This window comes from Macadamia integrifolia, chromosome 10 (assembly GCF_013358625.1).
Source record: "Macadamia integrifolia cultivar HAES 741 chromosome 10, SCU_Mint_v3, whole genome shotgun sequence".
Classification (NCBI taxonomy): domain Eukaryota; kingdom Viridiplantae; phylum Streptophyta; class Magnoliopsida; order Proteales; family Proteaceae; genus Macadamia; species Macadamia integrifolia.
The window spans coordinates 23,749,565-23,762,848 of NC_056566.1; the positions used below are offsets into that span (position 1 = coordinate 23,749,565).

General features: G+C 38.0%; 3 protein-coding genes across 5 annotated transcripts in view; 2 read left to right on the forward strand and 1 right to left on the reverse strand.

Moving 5' to 3' along the window:
* Nucleotides 1-4,005, forward strand: part of LOC122091936 (probable protein phosphatase 2C 35) — a 6,218-nt gene extending 2,213 nt beyond the window's left edge. Inside the window, exons 2-5 of one of the 3 annotated variants that reach the window (XM_042662192.1) lie at nucleotides 1,896-2,027; nucleotides 2,425-2,628; nucleotides 2,711-2,874; nucleotides 3,480-4,005. In XM_042662192.1, coding sequence (XP_042518126.1) covers nucleotides 1,896-2,027; nucleotides 2,425-2,628; nucleotides 2,711-2,713 — 339 coding nt within the window. In that variant the 3' untranslated portion in view covers nucleotides 2,714-2,874; nucleotides 3,480-4,005. The remainder of the gene's footprint in view (nucleotides 1-1,895; nucleotides 2,028-2,424; nucleotides 2,629-2,710; nucleotides 2,875-3,479) is intronic. The other 2 variants (XM_042662190.1, XM_042662193.1) reach the window with 2 other exon arrangements.
* A 2,610-nt stretch (nucleotides 4,006-6,615) lies between these two features.
* Nucleotides 6,616-10,497, forward strand: LOC122092017 (peptide methionine sulfoxide reductase B5-like). The gene is made up of 3 exons (XM_042662303.1): nucleotides 6,616-7,064; nucleotides 9,778-9,934; nucleotides 10,197-10,497. The coding sequence occupies exons 1-3, from the start codon at nucleotides 6,721-6,723 to the stop codon at nucleotides 10,350-10,352; spliced, it is 657 nt and encodes a 218-aa protein (XP_042518237.1). The 5' UTR covers nucleotides 6,616-6,720; the 3' UTR covers nucleotides 10,353-10,497.
* A 529-nt stretch (nucleotides 10,498-11,026) lies between these two features.
* LOC122092016 (phosphoglycerate mutase-like protein AT74) lies at nucleotides 11,027-12,506 on the reverse strand. The gene is made up of 2 exons (XM_042662302.1): nucleotides 11,768-12,506; nucleotides 11,027-11,697 (listed from the first exon to the last, which is right to left on the reverse strand). The coding sequence occupies exons 1-2, from the start codon at nucleotides 12,222-12,224 to the stop codon at nucleotides 11,261-11,263; spliced, it is 894 nt and encodes a 297-aa protein (XP_042518236.1). The 5' UTR covers nucleotides 12,225-12,506; the 3' UTR covers nucleotides 11,027-11,260.
* Nucleotides 12,507-13,284: the final 778 nt, after the last annotated feature.

Genomic DNA, 13,284 nt, shown 5'->3' on the forward strand with positions numbered 1-13,284 from the left:
GGGGGACATTTCTAAGGGGGGAAGAGAGAGGTAGACACAGTGCTTATCATGTCCAGCCTTTTCCCAAACTTAATATAAGTTATGCATTTTATAGAAATTTATTGATAGATGTGACTTTGCTTTTTGGTATAGTCTGGCCCTGTACTTTGAATGAACTAATCCCAGTGACCATAGTTGGCTTGCTTTCGGCATTACCAACAACTCCACCAACATCTAATCCTTCATCCTTTTCCGTCCTTTCTTCTTCCATATGTTTGTTTTTCTTTGGATGAGCTCTTGCTTTGTTATTGTAAGCAACTTACCAAGTTGGATTAGCTGAAGTGACAAATCGGCAAGGGTTTTTCTTCTGAAACTATCTGAATTGAGATGTATCACTTGCATAAATCAATTTACCAAGGTGGATTAGCTGAAGTGACAAATCGGCAAGGGTTTTTCTTCTGAAACTATCGGAGACATGGAAGTTGAATGGCTGTTCAGAAAAGTATTACAAGTATTCTTTAGGCTGTTCCTCCATTCTTTCTCCATATGGTTTAAAACAGCCATTTTCAAGCTTAGTTGTTTATTTATTTATTTATTTTTGAGATAACAGAAGTGCAAAACAGGGGTGCCATGGGTTGATGTGGATAAGGGGAATCCACATACGGCTATTATAGAGGGTCACTTATAATTTTGACTGCAGATAGGCCTCATCAGCCCTCCATTTGGTAGAGAACCCCATTACTAAAAGTCTTAAAACCCACTGCATTATTGCAGAAGATCTTTGACCTTATTCTTGGATGTTACTTGCTATAGTTATTCATTATTCTCTTATGGTGAACACCCAAAAAGCAATAGAGACTAACCTTTAAGTTCTCTTCTTGTCTCCATTTTATTTTGTATAGCTCTCTTTTACTTTCTGTAGTTCCCAATAAGGAACAAGGACCACTTTTTCTTTCTGTTATCTAGTATTTCCTCTGCACCATCTCCAGATTCTCCACTCTTGATGATTAATATGTTCCACATGCTGAGTGCCCGGGAAATCCATTTCCATTGAGTTTTTCAGATGAATATTTCTTATTATTTCTTTACCGATAAGAATAATTTCAGATGAAGATAATTTACTATCATTGTGATGGAGTTTTTGATAGTGGATTGTTTTCTGCCTCATTTTTTCCATCCTTTGCAGACGTGCCACTCATTGTACTTGGAAATTTGCTATAGTTTGCCACAAGATTCTCCCACAGAAATTGATGTCCCCTTGCTAAGTTGGTGAATCTGTGAGATGTCATAAATCTTAAAAAATAATAATAAATAAATCTTTGCTTGCATGTTGTGGTCATTAATAAAAAAATGCTTTTAGAAGCAATAAAACCTTTCAATTGCTTCTAAAAGCACTAACATGCTAATCACAGGCTGTCTTTTTTTCTCTCTTTAGATTCTGGGCCAACGGTTGGAAACACTTAAATTTTAAGTTTTAATTAAGAATAGATTGTTTCCTCATAAGCATATCTTCTCCTCTAACATGTTTGGCCAAGGTTGAGGGAGCCAGGAAGGGCTAGGGTTTTGAGCAAGCAAAAATTGGAACACCCCCCCCCCCCCTTCCCTCTTTCTTGACAGTTTGATTTTCATTTTTGATGAATTTTTGGGAAACCAAGCAGGCATTTTTTTGAGAAACTGTTTATGCTCTCTCTTTAATATTGGGGGATGGGAGGTTTCAAGATATGAATTCATGTCCATGAACTTGTATCCTGAATAACTTCTTTAGATGGTGGAACTGATATCATATAACTTCTTGAAATGGTGGAACTGGTATCATTCCTTTTATCTGGTAATGGAAATTTTTTTTTTTGGATGCCTTATCCCGAATCCCTGATACCTTCATGTTTCTTACCAATTCAACTGTCCTTTGTGTGTAGGTAGTGAGGTACACAGATCCACAAGAAGCATGTGCTGCCATTGCTAGAGAATCATACAGGCTGTGGTTAGAACATGAAAACAGAACAGATGACATCACAATCATCATTGTACATATCAAGGACTTATCTAATGTATGAATAAAATGAATCTTCCTCTGGATGACAGATTTTCTACACTTTATGCTAGTTGATGTTAAGGATCTTCATTAGGCTGGTAGATTGTAACTATGTTTTACCAATGGCATAGCCATAGATGTGGTAAAAATTTACTGGAGTGACCTACTTATCAATGGGTCCCTCTTGGGATTTCTTTTGCCACAAGAAACCTAAATGGGTAGTCTAACCATCTCGTCTTTAGGACTTTATTGCTGCATTTTCCCCACTCTTGTACGACCATCCAGGAGTGGGATGGTAAACCGTCATGGCATGGGAGAATGTAAATGCCTCCCTGTGCACCTGTCATTTGCCTCTCTGTGCTTAGCATGCCGCTTGGTTATTGCTTAATAGATCATTCTTCAAATTCTATTAGTCAGGTGCTGACACTGATGAAACTCGTGGTGGTAACATGAAGACAACAGGAAAAGGATCTGCAAACCCATCTGGGGGATCAGAAGTGTACCGATCTGTGAGAAGCAATTTTTCAGAATCTCACTCACATCAGTTCAACTTTCCAACAGAGCGGAACCCTGCTTGTGTTGCTCCATCTCCAACACATTCCAGGTCCTTGGAAACGGTGTGTTTCTCATGCTGTGCTTAGAACTTGATTGTATTCATTTTCTTCTGTACTTAGCAGTGTTTTTTCTTCTCAATGGCAGTGAATTAAGCTAGATGGAGTCGGGAAGTTTCTTCACTTCATCCTGTTTCATATGCATGTAAAGGGTACTGAACTGTTCTCCAAAATCTTAAGCTTAAATCAAATCACAATGGAACTTGTTATTCTGTTCAATATGGGAAAAGATGTCCAAGGTGGACAATCCAGGTATCTTAAAAAACAATGTAAATACTGTACCCTATTTTAGCCACTGGATGATTTTGTTGATCATCCTGTTCATTTATTAGATAAGGGACCTCTGGATCAGTTATGTGATCAGCACTTGGATCCACATCAGCTCCCTTACGTCACATTTTTAAGAATACTGAACTTTCAGTTCAAATACTGCCCGGGAAATAGTCCTGCACATAACAAGGAGGTTATAGCAAATATTTTTTGCTATTTTGGGAAGCCAACTTGGCTACCTTACATAAGATTGTAGGTTTGACAACATCCAGGGCAGTGATTGTTTAATTGGTATCAGATTGGTTTAACAAAAGGGCCATCAATAAGTCATGAAATGATGGAAACATGGAATCCTCTCCAATTCACCTCAGTATGAAATATGTAGTGATGTTACTAATCCTATTCGATACTTGTTGAATTTCTTATTGTTGGCTATCTTGAAGCCAAAATTGCTTGTTTGGTCATTCGACTAATAGTTAAGTAAATTCAGTTTCAGGACCTAGGAGTTACAGATAAGATATAAAGCTTAACTATTAACAGTATTGAGATTAGCACTTTATACTGACATGCTTAAACATTGGTGACAGATAAATGACAAGCAGGTTATCGATCGTGTTTGGTGTACCATCCAAGATCTGCGCATATACTTTAACCCGGACTAAAGTTTCATGTTGCTCTGTGCATTACAGACCACACTGATCTTGTGGTTTCTGCTATTCAAGAATTACCAAATGCACATGTATATACGTGGACTTGCTTATCCAATGTAGGAGGGAATAGAATTTAGCTTTGGAGGCATTGCAAAGCTTATGCAAAAGGTTACCTGTCTAGAGAAGAATTGTGAAGCTGGGAAGATACGGATTACAATAAGGTGGGATGGAGGAGAAGGAAGGTGTTGACATTGGCCACTTTCCACTAAATTTAGAAAGAATACTATTTATAAGGTAGTGGGAAGTCCCAATAATAGTTCTATATATTCTAATTTCAGTTCACCTCTCGTCTTCCATGTATCCAATTCTACTTGCAATGTTTGTTTGTTTGTCTCTTTCTTATTTTTTGGGGTGAATTTATTTGGAATGATTAATTAAAACCCAGTTGCTCTCCTATGTTCAATTTCCTTCTACAGCAATGCTTTGACTTGGTTACCTGATGCTTCACTTCAGCATGAATGGTTCCATGTTCTATTTGCCAGATAGAATATCTAGTTGACCTTATAGATTTGGCTGTTTCTTATCGTCAGAGCAGTGAACTCAGAAGTTGTAACCTTCTTTTGATTGTCCTTTGTCTTATTTCTAAACGTTTTTAAGTGAGTAAAAAAGGATTTTACCATTATGTCACTACCACAATCTACCATTATTTTTCATATTTTTTTAGAATTGATACGTTAAATGATAGGATTTTATTGTTGTTGAAAAAAAGATTAAAAGGGCAAAAACTTAAGGGTGTCAATCGGTTTGGTTTTGATTATTTGGTTCAGTTTTGGTTCGGTTTCAAATGATGATAAGGTGGACCAAAATTAAACCAAGAATCGATTCGGTTTTGTATTTAGATATTCAAGTTGATTTAATTTGGTTTGGTTCGGTTTTGGTTCCAATTCGGTTCTTGATATGTAATTTTAATTTTGTTTTGTACTTCCATTTTAATTCGGTTAAAAAAAGGGTTCCACTTTTGGACCATGACAGTGATGGACCAAAGATCCTTATGGCCATTGTTAACTCTAAAATTTTCTTAGCATGTAAATATGTGATGATAAATTACAAAAAATACTTACCACCTAAAAAATATCTCATAACAATACTAGGGTTTTTTCATTTTTTTGGTTTTAAGAGTAATTTGGTTCGGTTTCATTTTGAACCAATGGTTTTTACACCTTAAATCAAAATCGAGCCAAATAGAAGTCCATGCTCACATACTCAATCTAAATTAATTCGGTTTGATTCGATCTGGTTAATTTGACTTGGTTTTAGATTCGGTATTCGGTTTTGATTTGTAATTGACACCCTTAGTAAAAATGAGTTGGTTGTAACAACATTTACCCAATAGATTTTGTTTAGGTTCAGTTATGAAGCCTTTGTAAAGGCTAGTTTTGGAGAATTTCCATTGTTTTGACTAGTGAGTCAGGGCCATCTGGTTCTACCTCCATCATAAACTCTCTCTGGTGACCACGGCGACCATAGATCTTCATGTATTAGGTTTATGGTTGAGATCTTTTTCTATTAGAGTATCTGAGATGAAAAAAAAAATCCCATAATCGCAGATGGATAGGGGAGGGTGGGGTTTAGGCTGGACCAATGCTGCTTAATACATCAGTCAACTTAAACTCCCTCTTCCCATGAAATATGCATAGAACTTATTAATTTAACCAGGCGACCCAAATTAATCCTGTTAAAAAGTGAACCTATTCTATACCCTATTTTGATCATAGTAGACAAGTCTCCTTGTGAAACAGTTTTTTCGTGAAGTAGGGGTAAAGCTATATACGTTACGATCCTCCTTAAATCTCATAATGTCGAAGGCCTTAGTGCAGTAGGTAGACCCTTTTTTAAATAGATAAATCTTCTATATGATTTTTTTCCCCTTTTGGGTGAAGAAAGTTGTCTTTGTCTAGTTTTGATCATTTACTCTTACGTTTCAAATACATCATGCTTAGCAAATTGACATTTGTGATTTAAAGTTAGTGATCTTACCAAAAAGAAAAAAAAAAAATTGAAGTTAGTGACATGAAGTTCCACATTTGTGGGTCCTAACTTCTGGTATTTTTGCACGAAGTGGCCGCCTTAAGATTTAAACCTCCAAACTTTTGAGTAATGATATTTACATGACTTCTCATTATAATATTTTGAAAATTATTTGAAAAAGTATAATTGGTTATTTTCTAAAGTTGAAAACATTCAATGCAGGAACTGATTTTCTCTTTTACACATAATAAAAAGATTCTTTAGCTTCATTTTCATTGGATGGGATTTTTTAGTGGCAAGAATTATCTCGTAAAATAAGGGGATAATTATAACCTTGATTTCCTTCACCCACGGTGAAAGTGAACTCCCTCCAAACAAGAAGCCTTAGAAAAAAAAGGGGAAAAACTTCATGTAATGGGAGACAAGGAATTTGGAGGAGAAAGTGATACTTAGTTCACCATATGTTGCAGAGAAAACTAAATTTAACAACTATACTAGGTGAGCTATGGTGCACAAAAATCCCATGCTCACTTTATCTACTTCTCCTCCCATGATTGTTTTCTAAAATAAGATCTTCATCACTTTTATGCTTCTAAGTTATACTTGTTTTTAGGATTTTACATAATTAAAAAAAATAAAAATATAAAAAAAAATTAGGAAGAACGCTATCTGAATTTGTGTGTTTATGTCTAGAAATAGTGGATGCAAAAAGACTGTACTACCCATCGATGAAGATGCTCCTACGTGCAGACATGTACCTACGCCAACGAGGCAACATTCTAGTGCCTCTGTTTTTAAGATCAAATTGTTATAATCTTATATCACATATGGGAGTTGATCCCACATCAGTTTTCTATGGGAATTGATGTAGGTTAATATAGTCTTGGGTCATTTATGGGATTGAGATCTTTTTAGTCCCTTTTTTTTTTTTTTCTTGATAATATCGAACCAAATATTTTACAAAATGCCTTTTTGGGAAATTTCTGAGTCACACTTGAATCGGGCTTTAAAGTTTGATTAATTCTACAACCCAACCGACTAGCCGAGTCAGTTCCTGGTTGTTTCAAACTGCGAGTGATGGATTTTTGAGGTTCAAGCGTCCGCCATGTTGCCACATCCCAGGTAGATTTTAGTTGACAAAACGGATAAGATGGGTATCCAACTCCTCAGGATTACAGCCTTTCCGTCACCGAGAATCCTAATTATCAATCCAAAAGCCCCTCTATCCCGATTCGTCGGCCACATTGATTCTACTGGAAAATCTACATCCCATCTTCTCTGCAAAACCCAATACCACGATTCTTCTTTAAAACCCAAATCCCTGAACAGTTCCGCTACCGGATTTCCTGCGTGCTTTCATCGGAGCAGGAGACGCTTTAGAGGTGGAGTAGTGACCATGGCTGCTGCCCCTGGCTCTGTTCAGAAATCGGAGGAAGAGTGGCAGGCTATTCTCTCCCCGGAGCAATTCCGTATTCTGCGCCAGAAAGGAACCGAGTAAGATTCACGCAAATTGAGCTCTGGGTTTTCCAATTTCATTTCCCTGTGTTCATCTGTTACTTTCGTGGTTCATGTTTGGGTATACCCATCTGCTGAACCCTGCATTTCGGACCTTTTTAAGTAGCAAAAATCTATTTGAATTAGATTTGATCTCTCGTTCTCTGGTGATTTGTTTATATGGGTTCTCATTGTTTGATATATTTATTGACTGAATTGTTAATTTGGATTTGTTCGAGTCAAGTCCTTCCCATCATCCTATGTAGTTTTGAAGAAAAATTTTGGCAACCGTTATTTAGTACTCTCATATATTGAAACAGTATCTTTTCTTTTCATTCCTTGGTTTCTTTCTTGCTTACTGTTTCCCTTTAGATGTGAACTGCTTTATGTGATTTACTCATTTCTCCTTACCCATATTGTATGTTTCTCTGATTGGAGTGGTAAAACCGAAGAGGACCAAACATTAAGCTCTATAGTGGAAACCTTTCCAAACCTTAGTTGAGGAGCAACCATGGTGAATTGTACTCCTGATTTTCTACATTTTGGATGGTTGCTTCAAGACAAGTACCCACACCTCCACATCCCAAAATTTTTGAATGAGGTGATTGATCTGCATAAAAAAAGTTGTATGCACAGGCTTTGATCATTATGTGGGAAGTTTCTTGTCTTCCTTGTGAAGCTGTGCTTCCCTTTCTTCCTTTCCAGTGTCATTTGTAAGTTTCTGAGGTTAGCAGGTGTTAGTAAATCTCGTAGTCTGCCAAACCCAAAATAGTTATACCTACTTACCTTTGCCCGGAATTCTCAGATCACTTGTATAGGTCAAGAAGACCGACGATCTAATCAGAGATAGGGACGTATTAGTGAGCTAGTAAAGCATAGAGCAAGTATCTTGGCATAGAAGCTACAATTATTTGATATAGGGGCAGGGTGTGAGCATTACCAGGCCTTATCAGTTGAATAATGATCACTATGGTGTTGGAACTTGGAAGGGCTCTATATTGCTCCCAAAAATTATTGGGCTTCGGGATGTGTACAGAGGCCCTAAATTTTGGTTAGAAGACTTGTAGTTGTGGATTATGTATCCTCTATCAATTTATATGTATGCTAATAGCTGGAATAAGGTTAAATTAACTTGGACATATCGGAAGAAAAGGTTTTGAACATCAGGTTGTTTGGGTAGACTAAAGGCTGGGTTTTGAAGGAAGAACTGGAAAAGCAAAAGGCTAACGTCCTTGGTACCTGAATAGTGGGAAGGCGTATTTGATTGATCCAAGGACTCCAAAAAAGGTCACAATCAGGTGGTTCCAACACCAAATCTCTAGCAACTTGAATCGGTCCAGTTCATTATCTCCTTTTGGGGCTTCCCAATCTGATAACTCTTAATCATCCTCATCTTTTGATTGATATGGAATGTTTTATTAGATTCTGCAAGAGAACTTATCGTCTTGGGGCTTCCCAATCTAATAACTCTTAATCATCCTCTTCTTTTGATCGATCTGAAATGACTATTACCATCGGCAAGTGAACTAGAAGTCAGGTTTCAAAGCCACTACTTTCTTGCCTATGAGTTTCTTTTTTTGATCATCCACCAAAGAGTTGGGAGAACTTTGTACCAATTTTAATTAGATGTTTCCTAGGATGATATTATCTATATATCCAGTAGTGGATTCACCCTCAACACTACTCTCGATATCCTCAAAGATTCTAAATCCCAGTTGGACAGTATGGCACTTGGCACAAATTGACCAACACTATCACCCTAGAAAGGGCAGCAGAACTGGACCAGACAATCCATGAGCATGATCCCACATCCATATGCAGATGCAGATCACTGAACAATCTGGGTTGAGTGTACAATATAAATAGGGTTAGGAAAGACCAACTTCAACCTCAAAATGCAGCATTATAGGAGGAATAATAATTAATTGACTCATGCATTGAAGTGAAAGTTTATGTTGTGGGTGCCTGCCCTCAGATGGAAATTGTCCATTAAACTATTGAAGGATTATTTCATTTACCAACATGATCAACGTCAGCGAATCCCTTTATATTGATCAATACTTTTGAATTATTCTAAAGTCTCTCTCTAAATGCTTTTGTGGTTTCTTCCACCACCCCCTTCCCCCCTCTCCCCTTTTTCTTGGCAAAATTCATCATAGGAACTGTTTTAAATGTATTGAAGTTGTTAAAAAGGTAACTGTAAAGAGATGGGTCTTTCTTAGGATAGGTAATGGGAACAGAATATATGAGCCTTTATTGACCAATACCATGATTCATCAACACCACGCCCCCTCCCCCTCCCCCTCCCCCCCCCCCCCAACCCCACCCTGGCTCGTTGGTACTACTATTGCCCTGATTTGCATTGTTTTACTAATGTGATTTAGAGCTTATACGGGTTGTTGATCTGCTTTGTAACTTGACCTGAGGCCATTCAGTTGTATGTACCCAAGCAATTCTACAAATTAAGGCCATAAGTATGCACCCGTGTGCATATGGTTAAGAACTCAAACCAAGTTACCTCTTGTTCACTGATCAACCAAGTCATTCAATCTCACTTAATAGTGAGTCCTTGTTACAGATGTCACAATCTACATTTTCTCAAACCAAGATTCCAAGAAACTGCATCTCATTTATGGTGGACGTGACAAATTCATCCGTGGCTTTTAGTGTGGTTTGGTGCTTGTAAGTAAACTAATAGTTTGATGATACGCAGGTTCCCAGGCACTGGGGAATATGACAAGTTTTTTGGCGAGGGGATCTATAACTGTGCAGGTTGTGGGACACCCCTCTATAAATCCACCACAAAATTTAATTCTGGCTGTGGCTGGCCAGCTTTCTTTGAGGGTCTCCCTGGAGCCATAAATCGCACGGTGAGCTTTGCTCTTTTTTTATTGGTTCCCCCCCCCCCTCCTTTCAGCACCTTGGGCTGTGTTTGATATGGATTCTCAAAATAGATTTTGGGTCTGCAATGCATTTTGACTTGAGAAAATAAAGAAGAATAGGATTTCAGAATGTGTTCTAGACCCAGAATCTATTCTGAGAATGCGTGTGCCTAACACAACTAAAATTTCATCTACTGACAGCTTAATAAAAAAAAAACTTTTGACATATGATGTGGGTACATGTTTTCAGCCTGACCCAGATGGGAGGAGAATCGAAATTACATGTGCAGCTTGTGGTGGGCACCTTGGTCATGTATTTAAAGGCGAGGGTTTCCCTACGCCAACTGATGAACGCCATTGTGTTAACAGCATTTCAATCAAGTTTGTTCCAGCATCATCAGAATGAAGATTATTGTGATGGTTGTTCTAAAATAAAGAATAATAATACCTGCCTTGACATAGTTATCTTATGCAGATTGAATGTTTAAAAGGATCATGAGTTATCTTGTTTTCCTTCTATTCTTTTGAAGTAAATGTGTGTTCACAGACAATTAATCACCTCAAGGTGAGGTAGTGAGGTGAGAGATGAGTTTAGTTCATCATGGGATTCAGCAACATGATTCAGTATGGGTATGAATGAATTGGACAGTACCATAGGCTCTTCAGAATGCATTATCCAGTGTTTTCTTTTGTAATCGATTGTGCTGAATATTGGTTCCTGAAAGTCTGCTTGACCACCTCAGGCTTCTCAGCCATGCATCTCCTCCCTGCTTCTCCGTCCCCTGGGTTTATTTATATGGCAAAAGAACCGTCCCTAGTCGCATGGCTCTTGTGCCAAGACACAGAAGGTTGCAAAATTATACCCCCATCCCTGAAAACTCGAAAAACCTACCTTGTCTTTATGGCCATGTGTGCATCCTCATCATTCAAGGACTGTTCTTTTCCCTTTATTTATGTAAGCATTCTTTCCGGCGCATGGTGGAGCTTCAACCCAACTAAAGAAAACTTAAGATCTGGTTCGAGGATGCGAATGCGATTCATATTGGATTGACCTCCATCAATTATAATTCGAACCAGATAGAAACAGCAAAGATTTATATAGATATCAGAAAAATGGAAATCACTGAAGAATATTAGGTCTAATTGCCGCTTCGTTTTTTCTCTTTCCATCCTCTTGGTATCTCATCTCCATGAACAGTGTACCCTTCACCTGTTTAGATTCTTTTAAACCCAATCAAACCCAGCTGAGATATGTTTCCTATGAATTAAACAATGTAACAAAAGAACAAGAATTGCCAGTTGTTTTCCTTTTCCTCATGGTGGTAGTGAGGAAACTTTCTTATTGTTATTGTTGTCGGAGTCAGAAGAGGAATCGGAAGAAGGTAGATAATCGAAGAAGCTGTCGAGGTACCATGAGCATTTCTCGTTCCAATCCCCCTTAGTGGCATTGGCACGCCACCTCTGGTCGGCGACCATCTCAGGGGAGAGTCCCCAGTGGAGGAGTTCTTCCTCAGAGTGATGGATGGCGAGGCTGTAATCTCCACCTGAACCCAATTGAATTACCCTAAATTCACAGTTACCCGGATTGTTAAGATGCTCGAATTGCTCCACCGTCCACTTGAACCACTTCATCAAGAACACTCGAATGGTCAATCCGTGTGAAACGATGATCAGGTTTATCTCATCACCGAGTTTGTGATGGTGATCAAGCCTTTTCATGTCTATATCCCTCCACAACGACTCCATGAAGCCTGCAATAAGTGAAAAAGATTAAACTTTTGAATCCATTCGTCCTAAGAACAGAGAGAGAGCAAGACATACTGGAAAGGCGATCGAAGACATCGGCGGCGGATTCTCCATCTGGAAAGCGGAAGAAGAAGCGGCCGAAGCGCTCACGGGTGTGTTTAATGGCTTTCATCCGCTCCTCTACCTGGAAATTCCCAAAATCCTGTTCTCTGATTCTGCATTCTTCCCTCACACCGAGGATTCGGTTTCTGGGGAAAGACTTGCCGATTTCGCTAAGGGTGGAGCGAGTACGGTGGTAAGGTGATACGTAGAAGTAGGCCTTCCAGTTGTGGGAGCGGTCGTCGTCGGAGAGCAGGCGGCGGATGCGTTGGCCTACGAGGTGGGCTTGGTCGATGCCGTGAGGGGTGAGAGCGATTTGATTGTCTGGGGTGGTGGTGTAGGCGGTGTCGTCTAGGTTGCCTTGGCTCTCTCCATGCCTCACCAGTATTATTCTCTTAGGTAGCATATGGTCCTGCAATGGTAGATGCTCCATGTCCACTTCTCTCTCTTCTCTTCTCTTCTCTTCTCCAAGCTTAATTATCTTTTCTGACTTTTTGCCACCTTAATAGATATTTTTATCTCTACATACACTTTTTCATGTTCTCCACTCCTATACTCTATAGTGCCATACACGCCATAATGCTCATCCATAATCCAAATTGGGAAGTTGATTCTAAGTTTGAAGGATACTGGTACATGTATCTCCTCTTCTTATTTATTTTTGAATAAATCCCATTTGACAATTCAGATAAACCATATTGGTGGCCTGCCATGTGGTATATGTTTAAAATATTGCCCTTTAAATTTTGGCTCTAAATTATTTTTTCTTCTTTCACATATCTACCTACAAGCATAAAGAAATCATGATTTCTCTTCTTTCCCCCACCTTTTCTTGGATTTTCTTTTCCAACATGTACACATGTGCATTCTTTAGGTAAGGAGACTAAAGGTGTATTTAGTATTTAGAACTTTAAACACCTTTAATTTGTATTTTTTTTTTTTTTTTTTTTTTTTTTTCAAAATTTCTTTAAGTCAGAGGTAAAAAGAGGTTGGATAAAGAAACGGTCTCTGTGCATGAGAGCCAATAAGAGAGCACACATGGGCATCAACCGAAGATGGATTTTTCTAGTTCAAGGTTGGGGTATCATTTCGCTACCTTTTATATTTGGATTCTAGACACAAGGTCTACACAAAAGAGTATTCTTTTCCCCAAAAGAGGTTTTTAAAATTTTCAAATGACCTATTATTATGTCATTGGCTGACACTTTTTTTAAGTTTATTAGTGTATTCATGGAACTTACCCTTATTGGGAAAAAAATTGTTAATGTATGCATATCTTTTCAATGAAATTTTAAAAAAAAATGCCATTTACCTATTAATTGGGTATATTTTTATTTTTAATATCTGCCAAAAGAATTTCAGTGATTTTGATTTTTGAATATCACGACTTGTTTTCTTAGTATTAATATTTATCTATGGGGCATGAGACATTTTTCTCTCGTCTTTTGTGATTTTTTCGATTTGATTTCTAAATGTCATTGTTCTATTAGCTA